This window comes from Pleurodeles waltl, chromosome 12 (genome assembly GCF_031143425.1).
Source record: "Pleurodeles waltl isolate 20211129_DDA chromosome 12, aPleWal1.hap1.20221129, whole genome shotgun sequence".
NCBI classification, from domain to species: Eukaryota; Metazoa; Chordata; class Amphibia; order Caudata; family Salamandridae; genus Pleurodeles; species Pleurodeles waltl.
The window spans coordinates 607,603,982-607,621,879 of record NC_090451.1 but is presented as its reverse complement, the minus strand read 5'-3'; the positions used below and the strand labels follow the sequence as shown (position 1 = coordinate 607,621,879).

General features: G+C 45.8%; 1 protein-coding gene across 3 annotated transcripts in view; it reads left to right on the top strand.

Annotated features, from left to right (window-relative positions):
- ARHGEF11 (Rho guanine nucleotide exchange factor 11) overlaps positions 1–17,898 on the top strand; it is a 787,362-nt gene that overhangs the window by 630,248 nt on the left and 139,216 nt on the right. For all 3 annotated transcript variants that reach the window (XM_069217872.1, XM_069217873.1, XM_069217871.1), the window contains one exon: positions 7,028–7,195. In XM_069217872.1, coding sequence (XP_069073973.1) covers positions 7,028–7,195 — 168 coding nt within the window. The remainder of the gene's footprint in view (positions 1–7,027; positions 7,196–17,898) is intronic.

Genomic DNA, 17,898 nt, shown 5'->3' with positions numbered 1-17,898 from the left:
GCCGAAGTCACACCAGACTCCCTTTCAGATGCTCCCTTTCATTGGAGCTGTTTTGGACACAGTGCGGTTTTGGTCTTATCCTCCTGAAAAGGGAGTCCAAGACATTCAGGCTATGATTCCGATCTTCCAGCCTCGGTCTTGGGTTTCAGTGAGACTGACTCTGAGGCTGCTGAGCCTCATGGCCTCCTGCATCCTGCTAGTAACACATGCCAGATGGCATATGCGGCTCTGCAGTGGAACCTGAAGTTCCAGTGGGCGCAGCATCACAACATGGTCCAGAGCTCAGAGGGGACTGTGAAAGACCTGCAGTGGTGCTTTCAAATCCAAATTGGGTCAACGGCAGATCCCTCTCCCTTGCCCAACCCAGATCTCTCTATAGTGACAGATGTGCCACTTCTGGGTTGGGGCCGCAACATGGGAGAGGCGGATATCAGAGGCCTCTGGTCTCTGGCGGAGTCGGGACTCCATATAAATCTGCTGGAGCTCTGGGTGATCAGGCTTGCGTTGAAAGCATTCCTTCCCTCTCTCAAAGGGAAAGCGGTGCAGGTGTTCACAGACAATACTACCGCCGTTTGGTACTCCAACAAACAAGGCGGGGTAGGGTCCCTTTGTCAGGAGGCACTACGCCTCTGGACATGGCTGGAACATCAGGGCATTACCCTGATGGTTCAACATCTGGCCGGCTCTCTCAGCGCCAGAGCAGACACACTCAGCTGTAGACGCACAGTCAGTCACACATGGCGTCTCCATCCGGAGGTGGCACAAGGTCTCTTTCACATGTGGGGAGAGCCTTGGTTAGATCTGTTCTCCTCTGCAGAGAACATGCGATGCCAGCTGTTTTGCGCATTGGAGTTTCCAAGGCGGCACTTGCTCGGAGGCGCTTTTCGTCTTGAGTGGAGCTCCGTCCTCCTTTACGCCTTCCTGCCCATCCCTCTTCTGTCCAGAGTTCTCAAGAAAATCAGGAACGACTGGGCCCAAGTCATCTTGGTGGCTCCGGACTGGGCTCGAAGAGTGTGGTATCCAGAGCTATTGAGCATGTCCATCGATCCTCCACTCATACTTCCTCTTCGGGCTGATCTTCTGTCGCAGCAACAGGGAACGGTTCTGCACCCGAACCTGTCCATCCTCCGCCTTCATGCGTGGCGATTGAGTGGCAACAGTTGACGGCTTTTGCCCTTCCACCCAAAGTCTGTAATGTTATCTTGGCAGCCAGTCGTCCATCGACTAAAACCGTATACGCCTGTTGTTGGAATACATTTGTAGCTTGGTGTACCAACAAATCTGTTGAGCCCCTTTCTGCCCCTCCTTCAGAGGTTCTTCTGTTCATTCTTTCTTTAGCCCAGCAGTGCTCTGCTTTGGACACCCTTAAAGGGTATTTATCTGCCATTTCCGCCTTTCTTAGGCTACCTGATCAGCCCTCACTCTTTAAATCTCCTATTGTGAGTAGGTTTCCTCTCACTCCATTTATCATGCCTCAGTGGGATCTTAATCTTGTACTTAATTATTTGATGTGTACCCCCTTTGAGCCAATGCATAATTCTCCCTTGCGGCTCCTCACCCTCAAAACTGTCTTTCTAGTCGCTATCACCTCTGCTCGCAGGGTGAATGAGCTTTAGGCCATTTCTTCAAAACCTCCATACTTGTCTGTATACCCTGACAAAGTAGTGTTACACACTAGAGCCTCCTTCCTTGCTAAGGTGGTTACACATTTCATGTAGGCCAGTCCATCACTTTGCCTACCTTCTACGCACCCTCACATCCTTCCCATGAGGAGGAGAAGACTCCACCGTCTGGACCCAAAAAGAGCGTTGGCGTTCTACCTCAATCATACTAAAGATTTCCGGGTGGACGATCAACTCTTCGTTGGTTATGTGGGTGCGAAAAAAGGGGAGGCGGTGCAAAAGCGTACCATCTCTCGATGGCTGCTTCTTTGCTTCAAAATGTGCTACGTTTTGGCTAAGAAGCAACCTCCTGAAGGCTTGCGTGCTCATTCCACCAGAGCAACTGCTGCTTCCACTGCGTTAGCATGCGCAGTTCCTGTCCTGGATATCTCTCTGGCAGCTACGTGGTCATCCCTGTTTACGTTTGCTAAGCATTAGTGCCTGGATAGTCAGGTCCGTCGAGACGGCTACTTTGGTCGTTCGGTGCTGCAGGACTTTCTAGTATGATCTTGGTTCCCAGCCCACCACCGAGGATGGCATTGCTTGGGTATCTATTCTAAGGTAAGGAATCTGCTGCTAGAAGTCTCTATCTCGGTATATCGGTAACTAAATATCTGGTAGAGACATATTCTAGTTGCAGATTCCTTAACGCCCACCCATCCTCCCCGCTTGCGAACTGATTTCTAATGACAGGGATTCCCCTTTCAGGTCCTTAGCTCTGGCGCACCAACCTCAGTGTTCTTAGCGGCTCTGCGCTCTGGCGTGGAAAGTCGCTAAAAGAAACTGACGTCACTGCACAATGACGGCATCTATGCACTGCTCCCAACGTCATCACGGTGACCACGACGCCTGTGGAGTCGTCCGACACCACCTACCGATGCGCAAGGGTATTGCTCGGAGAAAAAATCTCCGGATCCAGTCTGACGCCTGGGGGGAAATTCTACAGTAAGGAATCTGCAACTAGAATATGTCTCTACCAGATATTTTGTTACCGAAGGTAAATAATTTGTACTTCAATGCTAAAGTACCCCAAGATGTGTTCTCTTGACCCCCTTCTTCTGAAAGTATGTTCTGATGAAGACTGCAGACCTTCAAGCTGTCTCCCTTCCATGAAAACTGTAGTGGGAGACTCTTCATATGTCTTCAACTTTCCTTCAGTCTGGCTCAAAAAGGTCCTTTCTCACCTTCACAGCAGTGCTAGTACTTTTGTCACCTGTGTTGCATAGCTCTTATAAGCTAAATCACCAGAACTCAGCCCTGTGAATTTGTAACATAAATTACTGACTAGCAGTCTTCACAAAAACATTGGTGGCACTTACACCACAATGTTGCCCAGCAAATTTAACCATGATGAGCAATTTTGGTTATTTCGCAAACTTTTGATTCAAAGACTTACTGAGTTTGGCAGAGAGGAATCACTATACACCTCTTAGACACAATTCCCTTCTCACGTACACCAGATCTCCCATTCAGTAAATATGGTGATCGATGTTATCAAAAGCATGGTTGAAAACAGGAATGTAAGTCATTTTGTACTCTGATTCATTACTGGATTTGAGATGTTAGGGTAAGCTACTTTATCTGTTAACGGTTTCCTGATGGCAGCCTTCCATTCATTGAAACCAAAACACTATGTGGTAAGATAAGTTCATTTGTCACTTCTGTACTAGGATTTTACAGTGACAAACTGTTAAGAAAATTCTTAAATGTTGCCAAGTGGATGTCAGTTAGAAGTCTAATTGGGATTGTGCATTTTGCACCAATACTGAGGAAGAAGTGATGAGATGTGATATCTAAAGGAGATTCTACATCACTCTCACCTCCTACAATCTGAAAGAATTCATGCAAGCCAATCTAAGCCAAGGGAAATGTAGAGAAGAGCACAAACTGAGATAGACCGAAATGTCTTCAGGTACAAAGAACACCATATCTCTGTTTTTATAATTTAACCCTGACATTGTGTTGCATGTTAACTTCCATTTATACAGGCTCTTGGTTACTTTCTTTTGCTCGAATGTGTGTGATCTGATAGAGACTTCTAGTTGCAGATTTCTCACCTTAGAATTTCCCCCAGGCGTCAGATTGGATCCAGTGACTTTTCTTCAAGCATTACCCTTGCGCTCAGTTAGGTGGCATTGGTTGTCACCACATCCTTCGTTGGCGTCGTGATCGCCTTGATGATGTCTGGGTCGAATATAGGTGCTGCCTCAGCGCAGTGACATTAGTTATTTTCTTTCTGCGCCACACGCTGATCCAGAGAGATCTACCCTCGTCACTTTTTGACCGTCCTCAACACTTTTGTTGAATTTTATGGTGACTGTGGTGCTTCTAAGGATGTTGCCGAAGACCAGGTTTAAGCCTTGCGAAGATTGTCACTGAATGATGTCGGTGATGGATCCTCATCTGGTCTGTTTGTGGTGTCTGGAGCGCGACCACAACCCGAAGTTGTGCTCCGAGTGCTGGCCCATGCACCCGAAGGCTTTGAGGGGGAAGTCCCTAAAGCTAATGGTGGCCCGGCGCTCAACTCCGCATCGCTCCCGGTCTCGTTCGAGAGGAAGGTCATGAGACCTGCCGCAGAGTCACCACCACTTGTCATCGGGACATTTGGGTAAGAAAAAGAAGTCGTCGAAGCAGGCTAGGCATTCTTCAACTTAACCCCGTCGCTGAGACTATGCGACGCCGGAATAGCATTGACGCACTAGGCCTTCATCCGCTGAGCCTACTACTGGGTCCACTCTGCGCCTCCGCTCCAAACAACCCTAAATTCCTGCCCGAACACCCCTTGCCTGAAAGCTTGGTCATTCAGGCATCTTCGTCACCTGACGCATTCCCTTCCGCTCCCTGGGACAGGGAATCAAAAAGACTGGACCTTCTTGGGAAGAAGATGTTTTCTTCCTCCAGTCTGGCATTGCAGTCGGTGAACACTGCATACCTCTTCGGCCGTTATACTCACTCTTTGTGGGACAAGGTCACGCACGTTCTGCTGCAGATCCCAGAGGAGGCCCCTGAGGTCATTGTCCAGGCTGTTGCAGATGGGAGAGACGCAGCCAAGTTCACCATTCCACGTGGGCTGGACATGACCGACTCTCAAGGTAGATCGGTTGCGTCAACAGTGGCATTACAATGCCACACCTAGTTGAGAATGTATGTTTTTTCAGGGAATGTCTAATAAACCCTCATGGACATGCCCTTTGATGGCTCAAATGGAGCTCAGGCCTCCTGTATGCCTTTCCACCAATACCACTTCTTCCCCGAGTTCCGAAGAAGATCAAGAACGACCAGGCCAAAGCCATTCTTGTGGCTCCAAACTGTGCACGAAGAGCATGTTGTTGAGAGCTATTGAGCATGGTCCTAGATCCTCCGATCACACTGCCCCTTCGGAAGGATCTTCTGTTGCAGTAGCAGGGGATGGTTCTTTACCCAAACCTGTCCAGTCTCCGCCGTCTTGGTTGGAGATTAAGCAGCGGAAGTTGACGGCTTCTGACCTTCCACCCGAAGTCTGCGATTGTATCTTGGCAGCCACGCGTCCCTCCACAAAAACTGTATACGCCTATCATTGGCATACATTTGTGGCATGGTGCATAGACAAGTCAGTTGATCCTCTCTCTGCCCCTCTTTTTGAGGTTCTTTTGTTCATTCTTTCCTTAGCCCATCAGTGTTCTGCTTTGGGCACTCTTAAAGGCTACTTATTGGCTATCTCAGCTTTTCTTCGATTAACAGATCAACCTTCTCTTTTCAAATCCCCTATTGTGTGGGAGATTCCTCAAAGGTCTTACTCATTTGTATCCTTCCACTCCATTTATTATTCCTCAGTGTGACCTCAATCTTGTCCTCACTTAATTGATGTGTTCTCCATTTGAACCTTTTACACAATTGTCCTCTGTGGCTCCTTACCCTCAAGACTGTCTGTCTGGTGGCTATCACCTCTGCTTGCAGAGTGAATGAGCTCAAGGCTCTTTCTTTGAAGCCTTCATTTTTGTCGGTACATCCTGACAAAGTAGTGCTACGCACAAGGGCCTCCTTCCTTCCCAAGGTTGTCACACCTTTTGACGTGAGCCAGCCCATCACTTTGCCTACTTTGTACGCACCCCCACTTCCTTCTCATGAGGAGGAGAGACTCCACCGTCTGGATCCATAAAGAGCGTTGGTGTTCTACCTTGATTGCAATAAAGATTTACAGTTGGACGATCAACTCTTTGTTGGCTATGTGAGTGCGAAGAAAGGGAAGGCGGTGCAGAAGCATACCATCTCCCGATGGGTGCTTGTCTGCATCAAAATGTGCTACGATTTGGCAAAGAAGCAAACTTCAGAGGGTTTGTGTGCTCACTCAACCAGAGCAACTGCTGTTACCACAGAGTTAGCTTACAGAGTTCCTGTCCTGGACATCTGTCAGGCAGCAACATGGGCATCATTGCACACGTTTACTGAACATTACTGCTTGGACCGTCAGGTCTGCAGAGACGGCTACTTTGGTCGTTCGGTCATGTAGTACTTAGTTGTATTATTTTGGTTTCGAGCCCTCCTCAGGATGGTATTGCTTGGGGATCTATTCTAAGGTAAGGAATCTGCAACTAGAAGCCTCTGTCAGATGAACAAGTTACTTACCTTTGGTAACAAATTACCTGGTAGACACATTCTAGATTCAGATTCCTTACCGCTTGCAAACTGATTTCTAGGGACAGGGATACCCCTTTCAGGGCCTTAGCTCTGGCGCACCACTTCTAGGTTCTTCATGGCTCCACACTTTGGCGTTGAAAGTTGTGAAAATTAATTGACATCACTGTACCGAGGTGGCGCCTATATTCGACCCAGACGTCATATCGGCGACCACGACACCAGTGACGAACTCAGAGTCAACCACCATCACCTAACTTCAAGAGGTACCCAAGGGTACTTCTTGAAGAAAAGTCTCAGGATCCAGTCTGACGCTTGGGGAAAATTCTAAGGTAAGGAATCTGCAACTAGAATATGTCTCTACCAGATAATTTGTTACCGAAGGTAACTGACTTGTTCTTCGAGGTCTCTGTGTATACATTCTCAGATTCTGATAACTAGGAAGAAATTGACTTCTCTCTCAAAGTGAATATCATTTCTTTATCATGTCCACTCTAAACGTACCTCTAGTATTGATTCATGTTTTTCCCCTGCCGCTTTTTCCCTGCGAAAGGAACATCTACATTTGAATTTCTTGAAGCCATACCTATTTATTTAAAGTAAAGATATGACTGATTGCCGTGTGTGCTTTAGGAATAGTCATTCAAAGTAACTGTACATCTCTGTCTCTTTCCAAGTTTGTTCTTTTAATGTCACTGATCTGATGTCAAACTATTGTTTTGTTCCTCTCTTTATTGTCTCTCCATATTTAGATATGCATGTGCTGCTACTGGAGGATCTTTTAGTGCTGCTGCAGAAACAGGATGAAAAACTTATTCTCAAGTGTCACAGTAAAACAGCTCTGGGTTCGTCCGACACTAAACAGACTTTCAGCCCTGTTATAAAACTGAACTCCGTGCTTGTCCGTGCTGTGGCTACAGGTATGTTGGGCATTCATAACTCTTGTCTACATCATCTGACATCCCCACACACACAAAGACCCATCTACCCTCTCATCCGTTTGACTTCGTGAAGTAATCATCATTGACACAGGAAACAGGTCTTGGTTTAGTGTGCTAACATATGAAGCATGCACACAATAAACCCAAAAAGAGAAACAAAAACATCTCTATATTGAATACTCCTTGTCTTTGATGTATTCCTTTTCTTGTTTCTGTGTCAAATAAAGGTTGCTTGGCAATGGGTTCTTCATTTTCCTATCTTAAGTGTCTCTGGCCAGAAATCAAGGAAGAACTACAGCGAAGGCTCTCTCACCAGCCTTAATTAGACAAAGACACCAAAAGAGGATTATACTCCAGGCAAGGAAGCCTTTAATATAGACAGTTTCATTTCTATGACTCCCCCCATTAAATACCCATCTCAGCTAAACTAATGAGAAGCTATTGGGGTGAAAAAACAAAGGTGAAACAAGCAGCACACAGAGGAAGAAAGACGGGACAGGAAGGAGAAATAAAAGTGTGAAGGGTAGGGTGTGTACAAGGAGCACATGGTAAAGAAAGAAAAGCCAATGATGGGGCGAGATGTAAGGACGGACGTGCATGAGGAATCCACCAGTAGTGGACAGAGACCTGTAATTGCAACGTATGTGTCTACAATGCAAGCTAAGGAAGAATGTGGCCTAACAGTCAGTAGCATGAGATGAGAGAGAGAAAAAAGCCTCTAGGCTGAGCCCGGTGTGATGGCCTCAAGCCAGTGGCCCAAAGAGGCTTGTTAAAAAAGCAAGTAGTTGAAGAGTGTGGACTCAAAGCCTACTCTAATGATATTGTAAGCAAACGCTTTGTTTAACTTGAATAAAAAAGAAGGGCAACCACTCCTCACAGTAATCTTCTTGATGTAATGATCATTGTAAAATCATGGTGTTTGTACTTCTTAGTCCTTTGCACAGACAAGGATGGCAGTACTCTAGCCCCACCTCTGTTCACTTGTCTGCACCTGGCACAAGTGCAGTCCAGTTTCCAAGTCAGCATAAAGAAAAGAGCTGTGCATCTTAACTTGATAGGCGCTCACTTCACAGATATTTACCAAATTTTAGCAATACAAAGATGCACCTGCACCATGCAGAGTATGAAATGACCCACCTTGATCGGTCATAACTGATGATGTTTGCAGTGGTATCAAATATTTTTTGAATGACAACTTCCTTAGTCTCACTCTAGAGCAGTGGACGCTGTGTTGATGTTCTCACATTAGCAGCCAGAGCCAACATTCGGAAGTCACAACAGTCAGGAAGCTTGAACTGGGCACCTGGTTTCGACAAAGAATACTGTCATGGCATGCCATACTACGAAATTAACTTCCCTGTTGTGTTTACATATGCTGAAAAATATATACCATCATGGAAAATACTGTTTGCAACATTGTTATCTGCTTCTTGTGTAGTTCTGATTTACTGTAGTTTCTGAAAATCCGCAAATGCTTCAGTTTTCGATTACTTTCATTTTTGATCAAGCCATTGCCTTGTACTTTCATTTTTGATTAAGCCATTGCCTTGGACCATTAAGTCTATACCGAAGCCTTTATCAGCTCAACCCACTCTAATGCTGTGCTGTTCGAATTTGTTTGACTTTTTTCGATCTGTAATTTGAGTTATGGCTTGTTTTCTGTTTTATCAAAAACCCAGCAGTTAACTCCTGTGTTTCACTACTTAACTCCCCTATTATGTATATCATGTTCTGCTTATTTTACTCCTTGCTCAATTCACCATGGAGCCTCCTGCAGACCAGATTTCTGTGTTGTGCTAGGTTTTGGACTGGTGGTATCTCTTTTAGAGATACTCGCACAACTAATGATGCAGCCATTTGCTTTGTAGCACCTTCCCTTCATAAAGCACCATGATGGCACAATTATTGTTTGCTATTTGTAAATGAAAGACATTTGATCTGAGTTGCTCATATCTTCAGAAGGACAATTGTGTTGACAGTTCTGATCTTTATTTCGAACCAGAGATTCCTCACCTTTTGAATTCCGCCAGTGCCAAACTGAACCTAGAAAGGTGATGACATTAGACTCTGTAGTGACTTTGTCCTACCTCCAGAAGTGCTAGTTCATAGACATACAAAGGTGCCACCACTGTGCACTCACAGTTACTTTTTCCCTGCATCCTTTGATGCAAATTTGGAGTGCCGCTGACAAGCTTTTATTGGTTTTATTGGTTCTTCCTTACTCCCAACTGTTTTAAGAGACAGTGTGTTAGGCTCATGCTTCCCTCAAAAACTACAGTTTTTAAGCCATTCCGCTCCTGCAGGAAGTAGATTTTGATTACCGCCCTGCATGATGCCTGTCTTTGATGTCTCTGATCCGAGTGTGATTTTGAAGTCATGCATCAAATGCTCCTTGATGCATCCAATGACCATCAAGGAGCAGTAGCACAAGAAACGAGACCCGTTGCACACCCACAGATCGTGGTTAACAGTAACAAAAATGCCTGAATAATCTAGGATGACTACAAGACTAAGATCCATGGTGTCAGTAGTTGCCAAGAGATTTTCTATCACTTTTACCAGTGTGGCCTCAGAGCCATGCCCAGTGTGAAAGCTGATTTAAATCCTGGCCAGTGGTTGAAAGATATCATGGTGTGCCTGTTGCTGGCCCTTAAATAGTTTCCTCTGTGTTTTATTCACAATGGAAATACCAATTATTAATCTGTGGAAGGATTTATCTTGGTAAGCAAAGGTGAGATGGAACAGTACTCTCTAACCATTAATAAAATAATGATTGATAAGTCCACTTCATCCTTTTTATTTGTCTTTTAGAGCAATGTTGGCTTCTTAGCTCATGACAAAACTGTTATGATGCATGAATTTACCAGACTAGATCTACAGTCCTTGAGTGGCATTGGGCACAGGTTGCAGGGTTCATATATGCAATGAATTACTTGGGGAACAAACATAAACTCCCACATTACCACAAATTATAAGCATGAGTGGCAAGAAGGGTGGCAAGAGGCTTTGAGGAAGAGTTAGCTAAAATCCATTGTAGAACCTCTTTGTCACTCAAACTATAATCTTTCTGAATACCCCCACGTTCTGATGGATACGTCTAACCACAAATTCCTGACCTTGTTATTATCCCTTGGTGCAGTCTGGATCCAAAGATAATTACCACAAACAGATGTCATTGACAGATGCTAGCAAGTTCTGTCTCTGGTGCCTGGGCTTCTGGCATGACTCTAAATCACGCTGCAGCTGTGATCGGATGAACCCGAAAGCTACCTGGTTCAACAAGGCCAAGCTCCATGTTGCTGAGCATCACAGAAAGGCTTGGAAGGCCCGGTGCTGGTCAAATTTGGGAATGCAGATGTGTTCTCCTTCTGGAGGCCTTTCCAGAGAGAGGTTGTTGTTGCACACCAATTCCTCAGGTAAGTCGAAGGAAAAGAAGTGCAATAAGTCGAAATATATCTCCCCTTCTTACACTACTCTCCTCAGGAAAAGTCACATGGACTCCACAGTACCTCAAAGTCACCGTTTGTCTCCCAACTCGGCATTGATCCCGGCACTGATTCTGATCCAGAATGATGTCCTATAGCATAGCTGATCCAAGCCTTCAAAGATGCCATGCTGTTGATTTTTGGTTCCCTACCGGATCTCTGTGGAGCACCTTTGGGGAGGCTCTCAGTCTGAATGTCACTGGTAGATTCAGTCCTTACCCCAACTATGCCTCTTGACCCTATTCCTCAGTCTGGCAGACCATCAGGCTAACCCCTTCTTCGAGTTTCTATACGGCATCAAAACCTGAGCCCCATGCTTCAACACCACCACTACCAAAAATGGAGGAAGAGTCCATAGTTCTTTCGGTCTCAGAAGCAAATCAGACATGTCAGCGCTAAAAGTTGCACCCTTTAACTCGACCACAAGATGATGATGACCTCTCACTTATATGATGACTAAAACTGGTTTCTTGACCTCCAAAAGGTGTGGTTTTTATACCATGCCTGACACTGTCCTAAATTCTCCTCCTCTATATTGGAGTCTGCCCCAATGCCATGATAATACAGTGAGCAGCAGAAGTACTTGACATCCAGGTTTCCTCAGTGGTGGTAAAGATGAACATACTCATAGAGGTGCTGCAGCCAGGGAAGGTCTCCGCACAACCTCTCCTCCCCTGTAATGAAGCACCACAGACACGCTTTTGAGCACCTGGGAAGAGCATGGATCTTGCCCTACTGTCAATGGCCAGGAGACACAGAGCGACTCCTGGAGACCCGTCTTTCCTACTGCAACACCCAAGACCTGAAAGTGTTACAGTTCAAGCCTCCAGGAATATGGTGAGACAAAATTTGTTCCTGACCACTCTGCAAAAAAAAAAAAAAAGTTGAAGCACATGGAGGTTTTTAGAAAGCACATGTTCTCATCCCCCAATCTTGCCCTCAGGTTCGTAATTTCAAGTTGCCTCTTGGGGCGGTATTCACATGCCTTATGTGACGTGGTGTGCAATGTTTTGCCAGCGGTAACATATGAACTTTGTTTAAAACTTCAACAACTCGTTCAGCATGGACACTACTGACTGATTGTCTTGGTAGGGAATTTGGTACCAGCATTGCACTTTGACAACACTCCTGGATACTTTCTACTGGATTTTCTAGTGATGGGCATGCCCTTTGATGGCACCCTTCTTTTCGATGCCAACACATACTCTGCATTGAAGTGCTTCAAAGATATCAGGGCAGCAGTGCGCTCCCTGTGCAGAGCACTAACCGCATAGTAGTTTCTCCAGTTCCTCTTTTAAAGTTTCTGAAGACTCTTACAGAAGAGGCCACATCTGACATTACCTCCGCATCAACAGACCACCTTAAACTTTCAAGGCAGAGATCGGGATTCTGTCTGACAGCATCCAGGGGCAACAAACTACCCAATTCCCCTGCCCCGAAGCCCCTCCAAACACTCTTGTAGAAGGGAGCTATATAGAGGGTGCTGGCATCAGAAGTCAGTCTGGTTGCTACTCCTGTTTTTGTCTAGAGTGAAAGAAAGGATAGAGGACTTCATCCTATTCTAGATCTCCACCATCTGAACTTCTTACTATAAAAGGACAAGTTCAGACAGCTCACTCTGGTCAAAGTTCTACCTGCCCTGGATCGAGGTGACTGGATAGTGACATGGGATCTCCAGCCTATTTTCACATTCCATCCTGCAGTCCTACAGATGTTACCAGCAGTTCCATGTAGATCACAATCACTTTTGGTTCTCAGTGCTCCCCATTATTCTTATGAGTGCCCCTCAGGTGTTCTTCCAGGAGAGGTGGAGATCAGAGGACTCTGGTCTCCAGCAGAAACCCACCTCCATGTCAACCTGCTGGAGTTTGTGGCTGTTCGCTTGGTTCTGAAAGAATTCTTTCCCCACATGAGGGGGAATGGCTACAGGTTCTTACAGTTGCTACTTACAAGTGACTACAAGCAGGGCAGAGCGGGGTTGTGGGTCCTGTGCTAGTGGAACTTGGTTGGTTCATCAGGGCATCTGGCAGGATCTTTAGATGCCAGCCAGGATGAACTCAGTTGAATCACAAATGGTGACTGCATTCAGAGGTAGCAGGTGTCTTTCATTCAGGACAGTAGGAGAAGTTTGATGCTTGGTATTCCTCCTGACATACCTAACCGTTACAGGCCCAGTTAACAAGTTTTTTTCTTCTGGTCTCTAGCCCAGCAAGGCTTTACTGTGGCAACAGTTGAAGGTTATTGGTCAGCCTTTCTGTGATTTCCTGAATATCCATCTTTTGTTTAAATCAGTTGTGCCAAGCTTTTTTTAAAATTGCAGATCCATAGGTTCCCAACAAAACTCTTTGTGACGCTCCAGCGGGAGCTCTAACTGGTTCTCACATTCTTGATGCGAATTCCATTCTAGCAGATACACAATTGTCTTTGAATGTTGCTCACATTTCAAACCATTTTTCTCATTGCAATCATATCATATGTTTGTGTGAATAAGCTGCAAGCACTTTCTGCCCAGCAACTATACACTACTAACTTTGCTGACAGGTTAGTGCAAGGCAAGGTGGCGTTCCTCCCAAAGGTTATAAAGTCTTTCCACATTGAGCTTTCTATCCCTGTTGACATTTTTTCTCTTCCTCATCCAATCAAGGAGGAAGAGACAGACGTCATGGCCTAGACACCAAGAGAGCTCTGAGTTTTTACATTGTTCACAGAAAATACCACCAGCTGGATGTTCAGCTCTTTGTGGGTTTCGCTGGGGCAGTTAAGAGAAGACCAGTGCAGAAACACACTATCTCCAGATGGATTGTTATTTTATAAAGCTCTTCTATGGTCTTGCTAAAAATCAGCCTTAGAAAGGCCTCTGGTCTACTTTAGCCAAAGCTGCCAGGCTCTGACTTGGGTGTCAGTTCACACATCCGAAAAGTACAACTGGATTACCAGGTTTGGCAGGAAGGGTGCTTTGCTTGTGCATTCCTACTTAATTTCTTGGCCTGACCCCTTCCACAGATCCATCTCTTAGCTAGGTACTACTCTGGTATGTATTCACAAGTTGAAGAATTTGTGGTTAGAAGTGTCCATAGAAAGAGAAAGTTACTTATCTTTAGTAATGATCTTTCTGGTGCATTCTCTGTCTAAATTCAGATTCCTCCCTGACCCTCCCTCCTCGAAGTTTTGCGTGAGGAACTCATTTGACCGATACTAAAAAATGCCACTTGTAGATCATCACAGTAGCACAGTCTGATTACTATGGCTTCACGTCCCACATCGTAGACAGCTATGAGAAAGAAACATATGCTGTTGTTGGTGCAGATGTATTGGTTATATTGTGGCTTAGCTCTTTGACTCCCAGGCATTGTAGGCCCGGAGCCGTCTGGCTTTATACCTAGTTGGTCTCTCATATATAATTTCTGTACCCTTTTTGGTGTGGTCCCGCGCCTCGACCTTGATGTGCATGCCACAGCGAACTTCTTAGATGCGGAGAAGGCATTTGACTCGATGAGGTGGGGGGTTTTATGTTTAGGGTGCTTCACTGTGTGGGAGTGGGCAATGTCTTCGTGAAATTGTTCCAGGTTCTCTAACTGAGCTGATGGCACAGGTTCATGTTAATGGCATAGTATCAGACCCCATCCCTGTTATGAGAGGCACACGCCAGTGCTGCCTCCCTTTCCCATTAACATATGCCCTCATAGCTGAACCTCTAGCCTTCGTTAAGTGAAAATCAAGCACATTGGGCATACATTTTCCACACAACAATCTGATAGTATTTGACTATGCAGATGATACCCTCCAGTTTGTCAGAAATCCGCAGCATAATCTTTCTCCGGTATTGGGGGGGGGGGGGGGGTAGTCCTCTTAGGTGGTTATTCTGGTTTGCATATCAATTGGGACAAATCTCTCATTTCCCCCTTAACTATGGCCACGACTTAAATACAGCCGAAGTATCCACTACAATGAACTACGGACTAAGTGCCATGTTTGGGCATCCGGAAGTGGTAATGTTGGAGAATTACGGGAAGGTGGTACAGCGCTTGACAGAGGCAATATTCCTGGATGCACCTGCTCCTCTCCCTATGTGGGCGCATAGCCCTTATGAGGAAGATGGGCCTACCCCATTTTCAATTCCTCTTTACCAACATTCCTTTGCTGGGGCCTAGTGCGGTGTTCCGGAATTATCGTGCCCTCATGGTGCGCATGGCGTGGGGTGGTAAGCAGCCGTGGGTACGATGGGACACGTTTACGTTCCAGTATGCGACTGGGAGGGCTGAACGCTCCAGACCATGGAGCTTAGTATAAAGCCAAGCAGTGTATGTTCGCTTACTTTTGGATTTGTGGACCAGCGGATCTTCCACACCTCCACCTAAAGGGGGACACCACTCTTCTACTACTACCTCAATTCCTATTTAACATGCCGGTGTGCCGTTTTCACTCTGTGAATCTTCCCAGTACTACACACTACCTGTGGAATAAATCAGCAGATCTGCAAGTTGGTCTCTGCTCTGTTCCCCTCAACTGCCACTGGAGTGGTGTATGTGATTTCCACTGGGGCAGGAGAGAGCTGTGGTGAGTAACCTTTATGGTCTTGGCATGCTACACATGGGTGAATTCTTCGTAGAAGGACTGGGCTCAAGTGAGCTCACAGAATGAAGTGTCAGTCACTCTAGCGCAGTTTCAATTTTATTGTGCGCGTCACTCAATGCGTGCCTTGCTGGGTTAGTCGCTAGCAGAACCCTTTGAGTTACCTTCCTTGACTCATTTGCTGAGATGGCTTCACGGCAGCAAGTGATCGCCAAACTGTATGCATTTTTCCAAGAGACCCAACATTCCAGTGTCACTAAGGCCCGCTTGGGCTGGCAAGAGGAATTGCATATAGTCATCAGTGATAAATAGTAGGCCTACTGCTGCTCAGTGGTCTGCACTATCTCTTTGAATGTGTGTCACCGACTGTAACATTCTAAATATTTCAATTGGGTGCACTACATCCTAGCTTGGCTGTTCCGCTATGGCCTGCTCGATGATTCCTGCTGTCCACAGTACAGCAGGGATGATGCTGAACTTGCATGTGTTGCGTAGTATTGCCCAGGCGTGTAGCGCTACAAGCTTGCGTTATTCTGGGAGCTGTGGGAGATCACGGACGAACATACAGCGCATACTCTTCTTTTAGAACTACTGGGCTATGACAGGGACATCCCCAAGGTCTACAGGTAAGTAGTCACCTTAGTTCTTCTACTGCGGCGGCGTGGAATACCAACGCGTTGGATGAAGGGGCCCTCCCCATATTACAAGAGTGGCATACTGACATATCATACTGTAATACACAGTCAGGTGCCTATCATGAACTCATGCCCATTTTTAACCGCCCAAAGGATATTTGGGGTCATTACTAGGCCTATCTAGCATGCACGAGGAGTGATGACACAGGGGATGGGGTGATGAGTAGAGGTGAGCCATAGAGTTATCATGAAGTTTATATCATGTGCTTGTTGGGGCGAGCGCCTAAGTGCCTGGTGAGATGTGTGGCACTGTTGAGAGATGGGGCAAAGGCTCCTGCTTACTCGCCTGATACTAGCAAGGGAGTTGTACATTGAGTCCCCGGAGTTGGTATTCGTGGAAGATCACTTATAAGTAATAGGAAATGCCCATGTTGTTGCACATTTTCCATTGCACTGTCTGACATTCCTAACACTTGGTCGCACTCACTGAAAGCCTGTAATATCTACATTCATGTTTTTCACCAGTCATTATTATTATTATTTGGTACTTGTTATAGCACATGACTTACTTCCAGAGGGAATATCAGACAGGCAAATCAAAACAGCCAGGTTTTCAGCCTCTTTTTAAAGATCTGGAAGTCCGAGTAGGAGCGAATGGGAAGAGGGAGTTTATTCCAATAGAAGAGGGCTAAGTAAGAAAAAGATCTGCCACTGTATCTGGCAGTACATATACATGAAGGATGGAGAAGGGCCTTATTAGATTCCCTGAGCTGCCTAGAAGGCTGATAGTATCTAAGCCTGGAATTTAAGAGGGCCAGCTGAGCTGTGTGGAAAGCCTTGTGTGTCAGGCAACAGAGTTTGAAAACTGTACATTTGCTAATGGGCAGCCAATTTAATTTTTCCAAGGTTGGCGCAGATGGAGACCACGGAGAGAGATTACAGATAAGGTGGCTGACAGTGTTCTGTATTACTTGTGCTGAGCCAAGACGGAGTCATTGGTAACTCCCATTAAGGCATTCGCATAATCCACCCTGCTGATGACCAGTGCTTGAACCAGGATTTTCCTGGATATGGTAAGCAGCCAGGGGAAGACTTTCTTCAAGAGCTTCATGGCCGGAAAACACATGGAGCAGACGGAGTTTACTTGATTTTTCATAGATAGTTTGTAGTCAGTTTTTACTGTGAGGTTCTTCACAACCTGTTTGGGCAGCGGGGCAGGCCCAAGATCTGGAGACCCCTAGTCTGCAGCCCAGAGCTCTTGGGCACAGCAAAGAGTACTATTTCAGACATTTTACTGTTGAGTTGCAGGCAATTCGATGCATGCCATCCAGTTGATGATTTCTATAATACCATGCACAAACTGAAGTTTTACTTTGGCGGATCAGGGCCAAAAGTAAAAAGAAGTTGCATGTCATCAGCATATGACACTATCTCCATACCACACGATTTTACGGTCTGAGCCAGGGGTGCTAAAAAGATGTTAAAAAGTGTTGGGCTCAAACATGAGCCCTGAGGGACCCCTTTGGTGATGTACATTGTTCTTGATTCAAAAGGACCCAGACGCACATTCTGGGTGCCGTTGTTTAGGAAGTCCCTCAGCAAGCGAAGTGCTCTTCCGTGGATTCAGAGGGCATGCAGTTTGTGGATAAGAATGTCATGGGAGAACGTATCAAATGCCGTTGCTATGTCCAGCAACACCATCATTACTGGAGAACTTGCTTCTAGAGAAATACGGATATTGTCAGTTACTGCCAGCAGCTCATTCTCCGTATTATGATGTGATTGAAAGCCTGACTATGAGCAGTCCAGGATCTCAAGGGTCTCCAGGAAAGCTATTAATTGGCTATTAATAAAGCTTTCAGAGGATATTTCCAAAAAGGGAGACAACAAAATAAGTCTGCAATTTGCAGGAACATCCGGAGTTAAGGATGTGTATTTTTTTTTTTTTAAGAGAGAGGATGTCAGCACCTATTTCCACTCCAGCACGAGA